This window comes from Cetorhinus maximus, chromosome 3, assembly GCF_964194155.1.
Source record: "Cetorhinus maximus chromosome 3, sCetMax3.hap1.1, whole genome shotgun sequence".
Classification (NCBI taxonomy): Eukaryota; Metazoa; Chordata; class Chondrichthyes; order Lamniformes; family Cetorhinidae; genus Cetorhinus; species Cetorhinus maximus.
Window position 1 is genome coordinate 38942454 of NC_135881.1, and position 18634 is coordinate 38961087.

The 18634-nt window shown below is 40.0% G+C and overlaps 1 protein-coding gene across 7 annotated transcripts in view; it reads left to right on the forward strand.

Moving 5' to 3' along the window:
• Positions 1-18634, forward strand: part of pard3aa (par-3 family cell polarity regulator alpha, a) — an 815271-nt gene that overhangs the window by 338416 nt on the left and 458221 nt on the right. For all 7 annotated transcript variants that reach the window (XM_078537538.1, XM_078537552.1, XM_078537545.1 and 4 more), the window contains exon 3: positions 8643-8823. In XM_078537538.1, the coding sequence (XP_078393664.1) occupies positions 8643-8823 (181 nt within the window). The remainder of the gene's footprint in view (positions 1-8642; positions 8824-18634) is intronic.

The window sequence follows — 18634 nt, forward strand, 5'->3', positions numbered from 1 at the left end:
ATAGTGTTGATTTTGAGTAGAGAGCCCAAGGGATGTGAGCATTTCTATATTTTGTCTGCACACTTATGTCTGCACACTGGCTGTCATGTGCACTCTGTATCAGACACCATTTGTAAACATAAAAATTGTTCTGCTGAAAAGAGTGGTAGCACAGTGTAGTTTGATAAAGTGGCTGCAGATCCAAGAAGTGTTATTTCTGTCGGAATTGACCTTGGCTGATGCCTGCTCTAGGACTCTTCTTCAGAACTACTGAAGAGTGCAGAATTCACCAGCACTTTAATTTTGCTAAATAAGTCTGACCTGACCTCCAGTTGTCAGTAAAAACAAGTTTTGTAGTGGTGCTAAATTTGGACATGCCTAGTGCTTGAACTGAAAAGACTGACCTCTTGGCCAGTTAATTAACAACTATCACTTAAATATGATATTTTTATTAGAACACCTGACCTTCAGTTCCATGTAAGTTTTAGTTATTGCATTAGTTATGAAATATTGTTTTCTTTGGGATTTATTTTTATTTTCCTTCCACCATTTACATTTTTGCACTGTATTCTGTGTTGGCATATAAAGATCCTTGGCAAGAATGTAATTGCTGTAGGTAACCTTCTGCTAATATCTCACAGATGGTTTGTTATGAGATGTGCAACCGTGTGCCATGCTCATATTTACAAAATGCATGTTAACTGTAAATAATTTTTTAAAATGGTCTTTTATGGCTCTGGCATCAATGTATTGCTCTGACAGTTGATCGTTTGAGGTTCCTGCATTCGGTTGTCTCTACTTCGACACATGCTGCTTGTTCCCAGAGGAGCACAGGATGTAATCTCACTCCCAATAGACAACACTCTCATTGACAACTATTCTCTAGATGCTATCATTCTAACCCTGAATGATAAAGTTAGAAAAAGAAAATATAACTACCAGGTTGGCAAATGAGACTGGCAAAAAGATATTCTCCCACTTCTGCTTCCTCACCTTTTGTGCAGGCAACAGCAGTGGATGTGAAAATGGATCAAATTTATCTAGCTGAATTGCACTTTCGAGAAAATTTGAATCTCAAAAGTCTCTATTCATTGATCCACTTCAGTGTTTTACTCTAAACTGTTTGCACTCTTGATTTTATTTCATTTCTCCCATATGTATGTTGTTCGAGTGAGAGGGGGAAGGAGGCTTGTGTGGAACGTGAACACTGGCATAGAACTGTCGGGCTGAATAGCTTGTTTCTGTCTGATAATATTCTATATGTGTATTGCCTCACACTTATGCACGTTAACTTGCATCTTCCGTTAGTCTGCCTATTCCACTTACCTGCTTATGTCTTTTTTTTCAAACAGCCAAAGCACTTATCTTTTGTAGTCAGCAAACTTCAAGATTCTGTTGTCTATATCCAAATCCAGTTCAGCAATATGCACACACAGACTGCACTGACCCCTGGAGTGCACCATTGCCAACACAACTCCAGCTTGACCAGCAGCACCCATTTATCCAAACTCTAGACTGTCAATCAACTTTCTATCTGTGGTATTGTATTCCTCCTTGTACCATGTGCCTGAATGTTTCTATCAAGCACCTTGTAAGGCGCCTCATCAAACACCTTCTGAAAATCTATATATGTGCCTGCACTACAACAGTGACTGCACCTCAGATGTATTTAATTGGCTGTAAAGTAAAATGACATGTCCTGAGGTTGTGAAAGGTGCTCTTCAAGTGAAAGTTCTTCCTTTCCTTATTTTTATCTACCATATTCCTTTTATCTATCCAATTAGTAATTTCTTCAAATAACTTTGTCAAACATGACTTGCTTTTAACAAAACCCTGCTGGCTCTCCTTGATTAACCCAGCATTTGCAAATGGTTACTAATTTTATCTGGAGTTATGGATTTGAAGAGATTGCCTACAACTGTAATTAGAATAACTGGCCTATGGTTACCCGATTTTTCCTCCTTTTCAATCTTGAACAAGAAGAATCAAATTGCTTGTTCTGCACTCCCATCACACAATTTACATATTTAAAGAGGATTGAAAGATTGTGGTCAAAGTCTCTGCTTTCTGACTTTTAGAGTACATGCCACCAGAGCCCAGTGACACATTGAGGTTCACGAATCTGTACAGAACCCGTTCCTTTTTTTAAAACAGTTAGCCCCATCAAAGGTTTCGATATGCCTTTGTGTGTCTGCATGCTCACTTATAACAACTTATAATAACTGCAAAATATTTATTAATATTTCAGCCAATACTTCATGCTCCAAAATTTTACTCCCTTGATCACTATTTTGAACAATCTTACTTTTAATTTCCTTACAAAAGCCTTAACTATTTATCTTTTAACCCTTCTAATCTCCCTTTTCACCTCCTTGAAATGTCTACTATCTACCTCATAATATAGTTCAGTGGTCATGAAAGGTAATAAGCAAGCATGAGTTCTTCCTTTCTTTTATCTACTGCATTCCTTTTATCTTTCCAATTAATACTTAAGCCCAAAGCTGTCTTTTTTGCTCCTCATCTTTAGTATTCGTCTAGCTTTGACATATACAGTAAATCTAATTTATAGATGGTCTTTAACGCAGAAAAATATCCCAAGATGCTTAACAGGAGCAATATCAATCAAAATTTGACGTCGAGACACAAAAGGGATATTAGGGCAGACAACCAAAAGCTTGGCCAAAGAGAATCATAGTATGGTTACAGTACAGAAAGAGGTCATTTAGTCATGTACTTGCTGGAACTCTACTAGTCCCACTCCCCCATAATTTCCATCTAGCCCTGCAAAGTTTTCCTCTTCCAGTGCTTATCCAATTCGCTTTTGAAAGCCACGATTGTGCCCAGATCCAAACCATTCTCTGTGTAAAACAATTCACCCTCATGTCACTGTTGCTTCTTTTGCCAGTAACCTAAAATCGATGTCCTCTGGTTCTTGACCCTTCCGCCAAGGGAAACAGTCTCTCCCCTAGACACCGCATGATTAAATCTCCTCTCAGCCTTCTCTTCTGCATGGAGAACAACCCCAACTTCTCCAACAGCCCCCCGAGACTGCTCCACCATTTGTTAAGATCATGGCTGATCGACTCTACTTTCCTGTCTACTCCCTATACCCTTTGACTCCCTTGTCAGTCTCCCTTGTGAGCATTGAACTACAGTGATGCCATCAAGCTGCCCAAGCAGCCAATCACATTAAAGAATTTTCACAGTCAACCAACCAGGAAATAAAAAGCACCAATATTCAATCATTTTTAAAAAAGATTGGGACATACAATTCGGGTTAAGATAGAAGTTGAAATATCATGAAGAAACTTTAAGAAAAATATTTTCCAAAAAATTCTAGTTGAAAAAAATCTATTAATCATAACAGAAACATTTAACAACATTCCACAAATGTAGTTTTTTTTTTTCAGGAACAGATTGGTTGTTTAGCAGTAGTTATTACTCAGATTGCTATTTAAAACCCTCTTATAGGCTTAATTTTTTATTTGTTTTTTTTTTTCATTTGTTTCTGACATTGCCAGTAAGGCTAGCATTTGTTGACCATCCCTAATTTTCTTGAGAAGGTGGTGAGGAGCTACCCCTTGAACTGCTGCAGTCCATGTAGTGTAGGTGCACCTAGAGTGCTATTCGAAAGGCAGTTCCAGCTTTTTGTCCAGCGACAGTGAAGAAATAGTGATATTGTTCCAAGTCAGGAAGATGGTGTGTGACTTGGAGGGGATCTTGCAGGTGGTGGTGTTCCCATGTGTCTGCTGCCCTTGTCCTTTTAGATGATAGAGGTCGCTAGTTTGGAAGATGTTTTGACGAGTGCTGTGGTGTGTCTTGTAGATGATGCACACTGCTATCACTGTGCGCCAATGCTGGATGGGATGCCAGTCAAGCAGGCTGTTTTGCTCTGGATGGTGTTGAGCTTGTTGAGTGTTGTTGGAGCTGCCCTCATCCAAGCAAATGGAGAGTATTTCATGAAACACTGACTTGTGCCTTGTAGATTGTGTCAGGCTTTGGAAAGTTAGATGAGTTCCTTGCTACAGAATTCCCAGCCTCTGACCTCTTGTAGCTGCATTATTTATCTGTCTGATATATTTAAGTTGATAGTGGGTGATTCAGTGATGGTAATGCTATTGAATATCAAGAGGAGATGGTTAGATTCTCACTTCTTGGAGGTGGTCATTGCCTGGCACTTGTGTGGCGCAAATGTTACCTTCCACTTATCAGCCCGAGCTTGAATGTTATCCAGGTCTTGCTGCATGCGGGCAGTCCAGTACCTGAGGAGTTGGGAATGGTATGGAGCATGGTGCAATCATCAACGAAAATCCCCACTTCTGACCTTATGGTGGAAGGAAGGTCATTGATGAAGCAGCTGAAGATGGTTGGGCTGAGGACACTATCCTGAGGAACTCCTGCAGTGATGTCCTGGGGCTGAGGTGACTGGCTGCCTCCAACCACAACCATTTTCCTTTGTGCTCGGTATGACTCAAACCAGTGGAGAGTTTTCCTCCTGATTCCCATTAACTTCAATTTTTCTCTGGCTCCTTGATGCCACATTTGGTCAAATGCTGCTTTGGTATCGAGGGCAATTACTTTCACCTCACTTCTTGAATTCAGCTCTTTTGTCCATATTTTGGACAAATGCTTTAAAGGATTGTGGAGCTGAGTGGCCTTAATGGAACCTAACTGTGTACCGGTGAGCAGGTTATTACAGAGTAAATGCTGCTTGATAGCACTGTCAATGACATCTTCCATTACTTTATTGATGAATGGGAGCAGACTGATGCTAGTTTGGATTTGTCCAGTTTTTTGCAGACAGGGCATACCTGGGCAATTTTCCAGATTGTTGGGTAGATGCTCCTGTTACAGCTGTACTGGAACAGCTTGGCTAGGGGCACAGCTTGCTTTGGAGCTAGTCTGGAGCACAAGTTTTCAATACTGCAGCCAGACTGTTGTCAGGGCCGATTGCCTTTGCTGCATCCAGGGCTTTCAGTCATTTCTTGACATCATGTGAAGTGAATCAAATTGATTCAAGATTGACATCTGTGATGCTAGTGACCGCAGAAGGAGGTGGAGATGGATCATCCACTCGATACTTGCTGAGGAAGGTTGCAAATGTGTGTTTCAGCCATGTCTTTAAAGAGCACAAAAGGAGAATTTCTTTTCCAATCAATTGATTTTACAGACTGCTGACTCAGTCGGGGGGATGAGGGAGGGGGGAGCATTCTTTGGTAGAGCAGCGAATGGGAGAGCGCAACTTCAAGAGCCCTGTATTAATCTGCGCCTTCGCTAAATCCAGTGGTTGGGGCCAGATATGGAGGGGTGATGACGGCAAATGCTGACAGTTTGCTGTCCAAAACCCCTGCAAAATTCCAGGCCTGTATATGCATCAAATCAACCCCATTCACTTGCAGCAGCGCAGACTCCAGGTATGATTGATGAGAGAATTCATCAATTATCTCCATTCTGATGGGGAGCAGTGGTGTCACGATATGCAGCTTTTGGAATTTCCTTCCCCAACCCTTCTACCTCTCCACCTCCCTATCTATCTTTACAGCCCTCCATAAAATCCACCTCTTTGACCAATCTTTTGGTCACCCCTCCTAAAAGTCTCCTCCTTTGGTTCCAGTGACTCCTGTGACATGCCTTGGACTTGGTTTTGTATGTTAGAGGCACCATACAAATACAAGATTTTGTTTCCTACAAACTATTGAAAAAATGTCAGAACTCTTTCACCAGTGCCTGCCTTTCAATGCATTGATGTTTAAAAAAGAGCAACATGGCAGAAGTGGGGTTGTGGATGTAGATGGGGCACTGGTGGTGATGGCGATAAGATGCAACTAAGTGTAAATTCAGATTTTAAGAAAATGTATCTTGTCTAACTTGATGGAAACTATGCTTGAATTCCACCCTCCCGGAGGGGAAAGTCTGATTTTTTTACGAGGTAAACATAACTTTTAATGCTACCTCTCAAGGAAGATTAACTGGCACCCTCATAGTTAAGCAAATGAACATGAAGTCTTTTATTTAATTTTTGTGAAACTTACAACGAATAGGGAAGTTCAGAACAAAGCTTTAGTCTGGAGCCACTGACACAATGGCTGGTTACGCTCACAATACCCTTGCAATTGCTATATTTCAACCAGCCTTTGTATATTCTAAATCCCATAAAGTTTCTCATCAAGGACACGCTTAAACGTTAATGGGGAAATGCTAATACTGTTAAGCAGTTGGATGCTTGCCAACTTTTACAAGATCAAAAGGGATGCATGAAAGGAGATGTTTACGTTCAGGGACTGTAGAAGCCCTTTAAGAAGCTGTGCTTGACACAAATAATGGGAGGAGGGAAAATGAGTCAAAATTCAAAGCGGTGGTGGCATTAATGGCTTTGGGCACTGCGCTGGTGTAGCAGCTCGTGATTCAATGGAATTAAGCATTAAGTTTAAATCACAAGGGAAATGTATACAATTTTGTAGGCCTCGTGTCTCACTGATTCAGTCCATAAGCTGGGTAAAAGCATTTGCTGAGATCATAGACAGCATTGGCCACTTCCTTGCATTAACCTTAAGCAGCTTCAGATCTAGTCAGGCAACTCCTGAGATTTTCCAAACTAGAGCAACCTCTGTACTGGTCTGCCTGCAATTCAGTTCCTGAGGTATCCCTTTAGGTTTTCTTTGTATAGACTAGTGTTGCTAGTTTTCTGCCAGTCCACAGCAAAATAACCACAAAAATTACCAGGAACCAACTCCAGGGTGCTGGACCTGAGCTTCAGAATCTGAATTTGAATAAGAGCGGGTACTCTAATTGTTCCCAAGTTCTAGTTGGGCATACATTCTAATTGCTGCATAGGAAGAAAACACTTCATGCAAAACATCTTAATTTTCTTATTCCGGCTGAAGATGTTTTTTAAAATGGTGGTTTCAAGTTGATTTTCTACTGCCCTGCTTTGTCTTATTGGGACCTAGCAGTATATGACCCAGTTGTACTGTTCTGAAATTGAGGAATAGGTTTGTGTATTTGTTCATGGGGCCACGTTTACATTAAGATTAGTGTTGTATAAGTAATTTCTGCTGAAAGCCAAATGCGCTGTGGGAATCTGGAGTTGGGTTTCAACCCTGACGCAAGAAACCAAACACACTGCATGGGGTGTAAATGCAGTGTGGTATACAACCTGACTTAAAAAGTGCTCAGGGTTCTCCTCGCCTCTTTTCAGGTCGTGCTGCTGAATTGTTTAGAGAGCAGAAATATTCTCTTTCTCACTCTCTTGAGCAATTTAATTCCTAAATGCTGGCCAAGAGCTTTGTGGACATGTGTATCTCGATTAATGCAGAGCTGTTTTGGGCAGTGCTGTTAGAGAAGTAGGCAATGCAAACATTTTTTTCTGGTTGACTGGAAGCCAAGCTGCTGTTTTCAGAGTGACAGACTTACGCTGCTATTTAGATGCACACTGAAACACAGGTGCAGTAATCGGCTTGCCAGTGTCAGAATACCAGTGAAATGTTTAATGTTCGTAAACTGCTTACTGTGCTGTTGGCGCACATTCAACACTTCACTGGTGGTCCAGTGCACTGTATGGATATATCTTTTAACTGCACTTGCAGTGGTTGGAGTCCTTCCTTTAGTCAAGTGGTGTGCATTACATCCTTGAGCTGTTTTGTGCTAGGGCCAATACCAAGCTGACATCTATTTGGTTTGTTACCCTGTACGTTTTTGCATCTCTGTGAATTCAAACCAGTTTTACATCAATTTGAGCACTATAGGACAACTGCCCTGCTCGTAGAGTGCTGCTGTTCATTCAATGGATAAGTTACTGGTTTCATTTGAAGTGCATTTATGAAAATGAGGACTAACCCTGCAGTCATCACATTGGTAATTCATACAGTTTAGCAGACTTGATTAAATCAGATTGAAAATTTGGTCTTTATTGAGAAACTACTACCTGTCCTCTCTATAACTTCAGTGATAATTATTGCTGTACGAAATAATGATGGAATCATTGAAGTTATGGCTAACTGCCAACAAGGTTTTTGACACACTGTGCAGGAGTTCTATTTGAGTCTTTTCAGCTGAATTTTATTGGCTGCAAGGCAGAGGTTAGAAATTTACAAATAGTTGAGATTTTGGAATGAATTGTTTTCATTTTAGTTCGGTTCATTGTTACTTCAGCCCCCTCCACCTCACCCCCATCCCTCAGTTTATTGATGATTATGATGGACCAAATGGACTTACCTCATGGATCATTTTTATTATATAATTAGTGAGACTGATTATTATTTACTTATAATTGGGCATTATTTAAAATCGATCTACAAAAATTGCGACAAAAACATGCTTGAGCACTTGACAAAAATGCAATTATTTGATGGTGTGCTTCATTGCAATAACAGAAAAGTTACAACACAAATGTTCCGTAACTGATATTAAATTACAATTCAATCCGTTTCCTGAATAAGTTGTAATTGCAATATTATTGGTGAAATATTTGTGTTATAATTGCTACATTTTGCAATGAAACAATAAAGCAAATGCTGCCATAAATCAGTAGTATGGTTTCGGCAACCGTTGAAGACAAGGTACTTGATGGATACCTGCTGGTGACCTCGGGTACACAAGTACTTAAAGATGCATTAAAGGCAACACAATACTTTTATTGTTAACTCAGTTTTTTTCCTCTACAGCTTGTTGCCATCTTTGAAGAACAAGAACCCCATCATGGTGGCGATGGTACTAGTGCTAGTTCAACTGGCACTCAAAGCCCAGAGATATTTGGCAGTGAGTCTGCACCTAACTCCTTGTCTGCGTTTCAACCTTATCAAGCATCAAGTGAAATTGAGGTCACACCCTCTGTACTTCGAACAAGTAAGTCTTTTTATATGCACATTAACTAATGCTAGAAGACTTTGAATAATAGGCCTGTGCCTTTGTATAATAATAGTAATATCATCCTGCAACTATTGTTTGACTTACTTTTAAAGTTTACTGATTTTCTTTTGTCTTGCATATTTTTATTTCCCCCTTTGCATGCCATTCATTTGAATCATATTGTCATGTGTCATCCTCTGATATCTGAAAGCAAAGAATACAGCAAGATACAGGGACAGGAGTAGGCCATTCATTCTCTCAAACCTGTCCTGTCATTCATTGTGACCATAGCTGATCTGAATCTGGTTTAAATTTCTGCTCCTAATCTCTGCCTAACGATTTTTGCTGGGATTTGCACATATGGATGACAGATGCCGAGCATCTGTGAATTGTATCCTTAGCACGACTGGAAGGTTTCGGGAGAAAGACTGGTGAGGAGAAATCAAATGGAAAAAATATAGCTTTAAAAACAAAACTGAGCAATGTTGCTTGCAGTGGCAATGCTTGCCCTCGTATAATAACGTTATCTAACATTCAGATCTGATGTCCAGAAAGAAAGTCATGTGAGGTGGTTTTTAAAAAAAGATTGAACATGTACAATTTTTGGTGCTGCTGGTGCTGTTAAATCTCCTTCTGTATAAGAGGAACAACATTCACCATACCAGATGCCCAGGGAATTACAAAGCGTCACATAGATCTGTCTTATAAATACATCACATGTTGGCACCAAAATATTCCCTGTCTTCACTAACCAACAGCCTCCCACGCTACACCCCTCCCCCCATTTTGAAATGTACCCCAAGGTGTGATGGTCCAAATGTGAATAACAGACCATGAAAATATATATGAATGTGGCCATAAGACTGGTGAAATCGGAGTAATAATGAATTCCTGGGAGCACTAAGACGCCTTTATTCCTGAAATAAGCAACTAGAACCCTGACATTTAACTAGTCCTTTATGTGACAATTCACAGAGAAAAAAACTTGTTGATGAAGAAAATCATTCTGACTTCAAGGCTGGTTACAGGATATTACTGCATTGATGTTTTAAGTTGCCTACTGGCTAAATTTCCCAAATGGTTTAACTTTTTTTGTTCATTTATTTATTGCTACTGGCACATTTCCTGTGACATTGGTCATGGTAAGACTGATGTAACACTTTTATGATGGCAGCAATGTTATGACTTGTAATGCACCAACTATTTTCTACAAATGTGACCTATGTTTAAGAGAACCTGTGTCTTTAAGGCAACAAAGTTTAAAAACTAAATAGCACCAATCGCCTGGAGTTAATTTGCTTTCGTGAAGGGCATGAGGAGATTACCAGATACTTGTCAATTTACGGTTCTTTGACAATCTGAGGACTTCCCTCACTGCCAAGATTTACTGACAATTGACTTGAAATTACTTCATTTGATGTCTTGTATACTTTTGGCATTTTGGAATGTGATGCCTGAACTGTGAGAAACAATGTCAAAACTTCTATATAACAGAGATGTTTCACCTTGTGGGGGAGTTCAAAACTAGGGGTCATAAATATAAGATAGTCACTGATCAATCCAGAAACAAGTGCAAAGACTTTACTCAGAGAATGAAAAGAACGTAGAATGTGGAACTTGCTACCACATGGAAGACTTGAGGCAAATAGCACAGATGCACTTAATGGGAAGCCAGATACTTTGAATGAGGGAGAAAGGAAGGATGAAGTAATAGGGTTAGAATAAGAGGAATTGAAGGAGTATCCTGTGGAGCATTAGCTCTGGCACAGGCCTCTTGGGCTGAATGGCCTATTTCTGTAATGGCTACATGATTACAAATTGTTACTTCAATTTTATCTTTTCTTAAATAGTTCCTTCTTAAACTATTGCTTTGGTATTTTTGTACTTTGAAGATCTATCTGTGCATTGAATACTTCATGTGTTACAACATAATTTTATTACTGAACTAGCACATTTGCTGTTGATGACATGTAATTCAGTAATTATGACCCATAATTATTATTTCTGCCCAGGGCAATTGACTATTAGTTGTACTAAGACTTGGAAAATTGCTGCAACCGATGTAATTTTTTGCTAATTGAGGTAGTATCCATGTACTTATTATGAATATGTATTGGGCTTGTAGAAACTAAAGACCACTGCTGACTGCTTCCTCCCCAGACAGCTACAAATAATGCTTTGAAAATGAATTATTTTGGTCACATGCTTAAATTACATATTCTAGTTATGTGCTGCAAAATCTTGGCTGTTACCAACATGGCAAATAAAATGAAGGATTTTAAGTATGTGAAGAAATAATGAATTCCCAGATGCAGTTTTGAAGTGTAAATGTCTCAATGGCTCTCCCTCTGTAACATGAATATATGCAGTTATTTTTTTGGATAATATCTGCAACCCCGGGAAAATGTGTTTGTGACGAGCCGATGTATTTCTGATTTCATAGCGTGATCAAAAGGTACTGGCACAGTTGGTTGACAGCGTTGCACCATTGCAACAAACTATTCCAAAGTAATGTTTTTTGTTGGTTATTGGAAAAAGAATGTGAGTGGTTTTAAAACTCCTTCCTCCAACTTTAAATGTCTAACATTGAATCCTGGTTTTAAACTCTCACTTCTGAACTTCTTTGCATTCTGTATTGAAGGAAGAAAATGTAAACCTTTGGTGCTGCATTCCACTGGCTCCTATCTGCTTCCTTTGTTTCTGAGCATCTTCATTAGGTGCCTTCTCGTTTAAGGTTACAGAATCTAAAATGCACCAAAGAAAGTAGGGTCTACAGTGCAATAAATAATTAGTTTAACTTGTCCAATATTAGATTTTCTTTTAAAGTGCATCTTCACACTTTTCCTTTTGGGGAAGAGTGGGGAGGTGGTGGAAGGATTCCTGGGCTGATTATCAGCCCATTGAACTGTGTCATAAATGCTCCTTCCATGGCCAGCAAGTCCTGGTGTGGGACTTGAACCCTGCTGCTACCGCATATGCACTCTCTAACTTGTTTTATTAAATGTTTTAAACATTTCCAGCGTTAGGGTTGCAAGCAATGTTAACAATTATTGTGCAAGTGGGAACTTATTTCATTTGAAATCCAAATGTTGCTAGCTCATAACCAGTTGTTATAAAATATGCTTGTGCATCAGCGAGTATCATTTTTCAATGTAAGTTGGTTCCTAGAATATTAGTTTTGTTAAGGGCAACATTAGTTTATTTCCAAACTTCCTCCATCATATCTGCACAATAACATTTCAAAGGTATGGGGCAGAAACAGCGTACAATTTATGAACTAACTTTGAACAATATGTGAGAAAAGCAAATGGTAAGTGCTGTTCAGATTCAGTGGTTAAATTCACAGACACCTGTGGCATGGTATCATTCAGACCAGAAATACTCTAGCTTCTGCACTGAATTCCTAATTTTGCTAGGGTGGAAATAGGATCTAAGTTGTTCTCTGCTGTTTCTCACTAGAGAGTGATTGGCATGAATGATGCTTCTCATACCACTCTTAGGAAATGGTTTCTATTGACGAATAGACCACAAAGCTACTTGCCCAGTTACTTCAATGAAGCGTGTGAATGCTGCTGCATGTTGAATTGTACCCAACTATTTCCCTCAGAAGAAAAATATTGAGCAAGAAACTGTGAGAGAGGAATGCAGAAATTAGAAAGCGTTTTACTTCAGTGATCCTCAACAGAAAGCAACAAGGCACAGGTTTCTTTTAATAAGTTAACTGAAGATTATTAAGTGGTTAGAGATAGAATGTAGTGATTTCTAGTGTATTACTGAAACTTGGTGAGTACAGTACTGTGTTTGCACCTCATTATTTTCACATTTTGTTAATATGAGACATTGCAGATCTCTAGAAGCCCAATTGCCAGAACAGAAATCTGAAATGCTGAATGAATTTAAATCCCCTTCTGTTCTGAAAAGCTCAAGTATTAATATGGTCCTGTGTTGGCTATCAAGAAAAAAATGCACAAGCTGAGATGCACTGTCACAGTTCTGATCCTGTTGGGCGTGGATATTTTCTACCCCACGCAACTTTTAACTATCACTTACTAATCCCAACAATGGCAGCAATGACTTATATGGTATCTTTAAGATGGTAATGTGCTTCACAGGAGCGATACCAAATAGAAATTTTAGACTGAGCCACATAAGGAATTGTTGGGGAAGATGACCTAAAGCTTGGTCAAAGAAATAGATTTTAAAGAATGAAAGAGTGAGGTAGAGAGGCAAACAGGTATAGGGAGGGAATTCCAGAGCTTAGGGCCCAGGCAACTGAAGACACAGCCATCAGTGGTTGAGGATTTAAAATAGGGGAATGTGCAAGAGGCCAGATTTGAGTGAACACAGAGATCACAATGGATTGTAAGACTGGAGCAGGTTGCAAAATGTGGAGGGATGAGGCAATGAATTTGTTTGAAAACAGAGGTGAGAATTTTAAATTTAAGGTGTTGCTGGGCCATGAACAAATGTAGGTCATTGTAACACTGGAGTGAGTGATAGATGAACGGAACTTAGGATGAGTTTGGATACGGTCAGCAGAGCTTTAGATGAGTCAAGGTCATAGAGGTTGGGAGATGTAATGCTGGCCAGGAAAGTGTTGGAATTATCAAGTATTGATCAGAATGGAAAACAAAATACCATTGATGTTGAATGTCTGAAAATGCTGAAAATACTCAGCAGTTCTCACCAGCAACTATGGAGAGAGAAACAGGGTTAGCACTTAAGATCAATTACCTTTGACCAGATAAGATTGGAACTAGGTGAGGGCAGTCCTACTCCACAAGATGACCGAGGAGAGTTGTTGAAGGAGGATGGTTGGCCCACTGTCAAAGACTGCAGACTGAGTCAGGCAGGATGAGGATAGAAGGTTTACCTTTGACACAGTCATGTAGTATATCACTTTGACAGTTTCTATTGTGGCAGGGGCGAAAGTCTAATTGAAGGGAAAGATGGGTTTGGATTTGGGGGGGTGGCTGCTAGTTTAAGGACTAAAGAGAGGAAAGGGAAGTTGGAAATGGGGTGATAGTTAACAGGGACAGAGGGGAGAAGAGTAAATTTTTTTTTGAGGAGAGGGGTGGTAATGGTAGATTTGAATGGCAGGGGTATCAATGCCTGAGGAGACATAAGAACGTAAGAAATAGGAACAGGAGTAGGCCATTCAGCTCCTCGAGCCTGCTATGCCATTTAATAAAATCATGGCTGATCAGATTGTGGCTTTTAACTCCACTGCCCTGCCTACTCCCCCATAATCCTTCACTCCCTTGGCAATCTCAAATCTTGAGTATATTCGATGACCCAACCTCCACTGTACTCTGGAAGAGAATTCCATAGATGAACAACCCTCTGAAAGAAGAAATTCCCCTTCATCTCCATCTTAAATGGGAGATTCCTTAATTTGAAACAGTGGCCATGGCTTCTAGATTCCCACACAAGGGGAAACACCCTCTCAGCATCTACTCCATCAAGCCCCCTGAGATTCTTAAATTTTCAATAAGATCACCTCTCTCTTTTTCTAAACTCCAGTGAGAATGGGCTCAACCTGCTCAACCTTCCTTACAAGACATACCCCTCATCCCAGGAATGAGCCTAACGAACCTTCTCTGAACTGCTTCCAAAGCAAGTATGTTCCTCCTTAAGTTAGGAGACCAAAATTGTACATGGTACTGCAGATGCGGTTTCACCAATGCCCTGTACAGTTGTAGCAAGATTTGCCAACCTTTGTACTCCATTTCCCTTGCAATAAAGGGCAAAATTCCATTTGCCTTCCTAATTGTTTGCTTTACCTGCATGTTGACTTTGTGATTCATGTACAGAGACAGCCAGGTCCTCAGCCCACAGACTTTCTTCAGTGATGGCTTGCATGGTTGGGGTAAATGCTTAGCTCATCCATGTTCAAAAAATGGCAGCCAGTTAGTGTTTCAGCACTCCTCTATATTCAACACAGTTGCTGGTAATAGAAGAAGAACCATCTTATGAGATGGTATTTCTATCCCATATTAACAACAGTGCTGTTTAGATCAAGTACAGCATTAATTACATTGCCTAAATGAAGTGGCATGGACTGTTCATGTCTCATTTGTGTCAACCTTAAGATTGATCTCCCTTTCATCTGAATATTTCCACAAAATCATATAGGGCTTTGAAGAGAACAGTGCTGCTATCAACTTTGTTTAGATCACTAATTCGCAGCTCCCATAATTTTGTGCAATTAGCACATTTGATTTTGTCAATCTGTTGCATGTGTTGCTTGTATTCTCTAAATTGTCAATGTCATGATGACTTGTGGTCTCCTCCAGATGATTGTTTTCTGACTAAGCAGTGCTAATCTTGGTCTCATATTTGTAAATGATCCAGTTACTGCAAAGGAAATAAATCTTAGGAGCGCTGGAAGATAGCAACCACTGAATGATTAAAGTTAAACATGATCTGGGGATTACAAATAGCCTATATATAACTTCTAAAGGGCTAACATTAATGCAAGCAAAGAACAACTAAAATCCTGAACCAAAGGTGACATGAGGAAGAACTTGTCTCTACAGCATGTAATTATGATCTGACATAGACTTCCTGAGAGTGTGTTGGAGGCAGATTCAATTGTATCTTTCAAAGGGAAATTGGGTAAGCAACCGAAGGGAAAGAATTTGCAGAACTATGAGAAAAGAGGAGAGGGTGGGACAAACTAAATGGCTCTGCAGAGAGTCAACACGGGCTTGATGGGCCGAATGGCCTTGTCCTGTTCTATAACCAGATCCTGATCTATGATTCCAAAAATAAAAGATAACAATAATTGGAATAATTGTTCCCTGGAAGCACTCACATGGAAAAACATGAGTAACATGCACTCTCCAAACAACAGTAAAGTCAAATCAATGATTTTGATATTTTTTATTTTCCCATGTGATGAGACTGTTGCTGGTAAAGCCAGCATTTGTTGCCCATCCCTAGTAGCCCTCAATATAAACAAGATGGAAGTCACAATTCAGCTGAAAGGCCATGATATGAGCAACTCACCAAGGAGAGATGTTATCCATCCCCCTCTCTGGCAACTGAGGCTGAACTCGACTATTTGGAGCCCTATTGTCATATTTGACCCCGAGATGAGCTTCCGACCACATATCCACGCCACCACTGACATGTCCTATTTCCGTAACATATCTTCGTAACTGAGCCCCACTCTGCTCCTGCCTCAGCTTATATGCTGCTGACACCCTCATCCATCCCTTTGTTATCTCCAGCCTTGACTATTCTAACACACTCCTGGCCTGCCTTCCACAATTTACCCTCTGTACTTTTGAGATCATCCAAAACACTGCAGCCTGAGCCCCAAATCGCATGAAATCCCATCCATCCCTGTGCTCACTGACCTACGCTGGCTCCTGGTCAGGGGTCAAAATATTTTTTTCAAGGCCTACTTTTTGTTTTGCAGGGGCTCCTTTTTCATTTTCATTTTCATTAACTCCTTTATTTGATGATGCAGTCACATAGTGACATTACCTTCTGTATTTATGTTGAATCTTTTTTAGGGTTTCTTTCTTTGGATATGTAGGACAAGTACAAAAGCCGGTGTGTGTGTGGTATTCAGTTTCCTATAAACCCACTTTATAAATAAGATATTAATTTATTAAAAGTAAGCCTTATATACTCTGTTTCCAAAATGAAAATTCTAACTATTTGGCACAAGATAACTTACATGCAAACAATCATCACTTTCCAGCATTCTTTAGTTTTGTTCTGCCAGTTCAAAATTTCTTTCCTCTGAACATTCCTGTTTAAAGTGAGTTCAAGAATATGTCAAGATACTGACTTCCAAGGGTCCAACTGTGCAATGAAGGGAATACATACAAACTAATGCTCCAGCATCAAGCTGACAACCAGATTAAAAAATGGCACCAGATTCAGAACCCTAACCCTCCCATTATCCGGTGCTTTGGTAAATTTTCTGCATTTCTCACTTGTCTTTAAAATGACATCCTGCAAACTCATCCAGGGTCTGTCACTGTGGAAAGCTAAAAAGCCAAGAACTCCATCACTGTGCAAATGGGCTGACCCATGGCTGAGTGACAGTTACCCCCCCAGGTCCTGCTCCTGGCCTCATTACTGTGTTTCTAGCCACCTCTTCCCTCTTGTTCCCTTGGCTGCTTTTCCTCGGCCTCCTTTTACCTGGCAATGGCGCAGCCGAAAGTTTCCTGCATGGCGGTAGCAGGACCAGCCAGAATAACTGTTCCAATCACAGTTCCTCCCTCCCTTCCAGCCCTGCTTCTCCTCCAGAGACACAATCTATGATTGGAGGCAAAGCAAGAGCAGGAGGGAGGGAACCTGTGATTGGAGGAGCTGGAGCAGCAGGCATGGGAGAGACAGAATCTGTGATTGGAGGACAGCTCCTCGCAGACTCTGTCTCCCACGCTCACTACCCCTCCAATCAGGGGAGATGGTGGCGTAGTGGTAATGTCACTAGACTAGTAACCCAAAGGCCCAGGCTGATTTGAGTCCATGCCCCCAGAGCATTAGATGGTGGAAATTAAATTCAATTAATTAATCAAAATCTGGAATTGAAAGCAAGTATTAATAATGGTGCCATGAAACTGTCAATGATTGTTGTAAAAACTCATCTGGTTCACTGATGCCCTTTAGGAAAGGAAATCTGCCATCCTTACCTGGCCTGGCCTACATGTGAATCCAGAGCCACAGCAATGTGGTTGACTCTTAACTGCCCTATGAAATGACCGAGCAAGCCACTGAGCTCAAAAGCAATTAAGGTTGGGCAAAAAATGTTCGCCTTATGAGCGACGCCCACATCCCATGAAAGAATGAAAAATAAGAAAGAATAAAACCACATAAGGAAATAGCAGGGCCATGAGTGAACCAGATGGATTTTTACAACAATTGATGATTGTTTCATGATAACCATTACTGAGGCCAACTTTATATTCCAGATTTATTAATTGAATTTAAATTCCATCAGCTGCTGTAGTGGGATTTGAATTCATTCACAGGGCATTAGCCTGGAACTCTGGACTACTAGTTCAGTGACATCACCTCTAGGCGGTCTCTTCCCATTTTGTTTTATAGTGCCCCTGTGAAGTGTGTTGGCACACTTATTAAATTAGAGGCACTATATCAATACAAGTTGTTGTTGAGAAAGACTGGGAAGGACATTAGTAAGGCACTGTTGACAATTTTGAGCTTAATTGGAAACAGACCGATGTGGTCCCCCAGTTAAAAAGGAGAATAAAATAGACACCAGCAGCCACAGACCCATTAAATGTAACCTATGTCCCATAAAATAATGGAATCAATGAAGAAGATTAAACATGAGTATTTGTATCATAAAAACTTGGTAAATAGCAGTCAACATGGTTGCAGGAGGGAAGGATCATGAAAGAAATTTAATGCAAGTATTCGCATTAGATGCAAAAATAACAAATATACATTCTGTTAAAATAACTATATTCTGTTAAAATAACTAATGAAGTTGAAAGAGGTGTAGGTGCCTTCTTCGACTTAACTTCAAACGCCGTGGAAAGAAAGAGTCTGAGAGAAAAAGGAAGGAAATTGAATTTGGAGCTTTTTTGACTTTTAAAAGATTTATCTTTTTTTCTCTCAGATCAGATTCTTTTCAGTTGGAGCATTTATTAGGATTTGGGAAGATATATCCTTAAGGTATTTTTATCCTTGAATAATCTGAGAATTGTGCTTCATACACTTGACATAAGCGTTTTTAAATTGCTCTTCGAATTAAGTTACTCATTAGTGATTGAACTGTTTACAGATAGTGATGCATTTCTGTCTGATTTTAGTCAGATGTTCC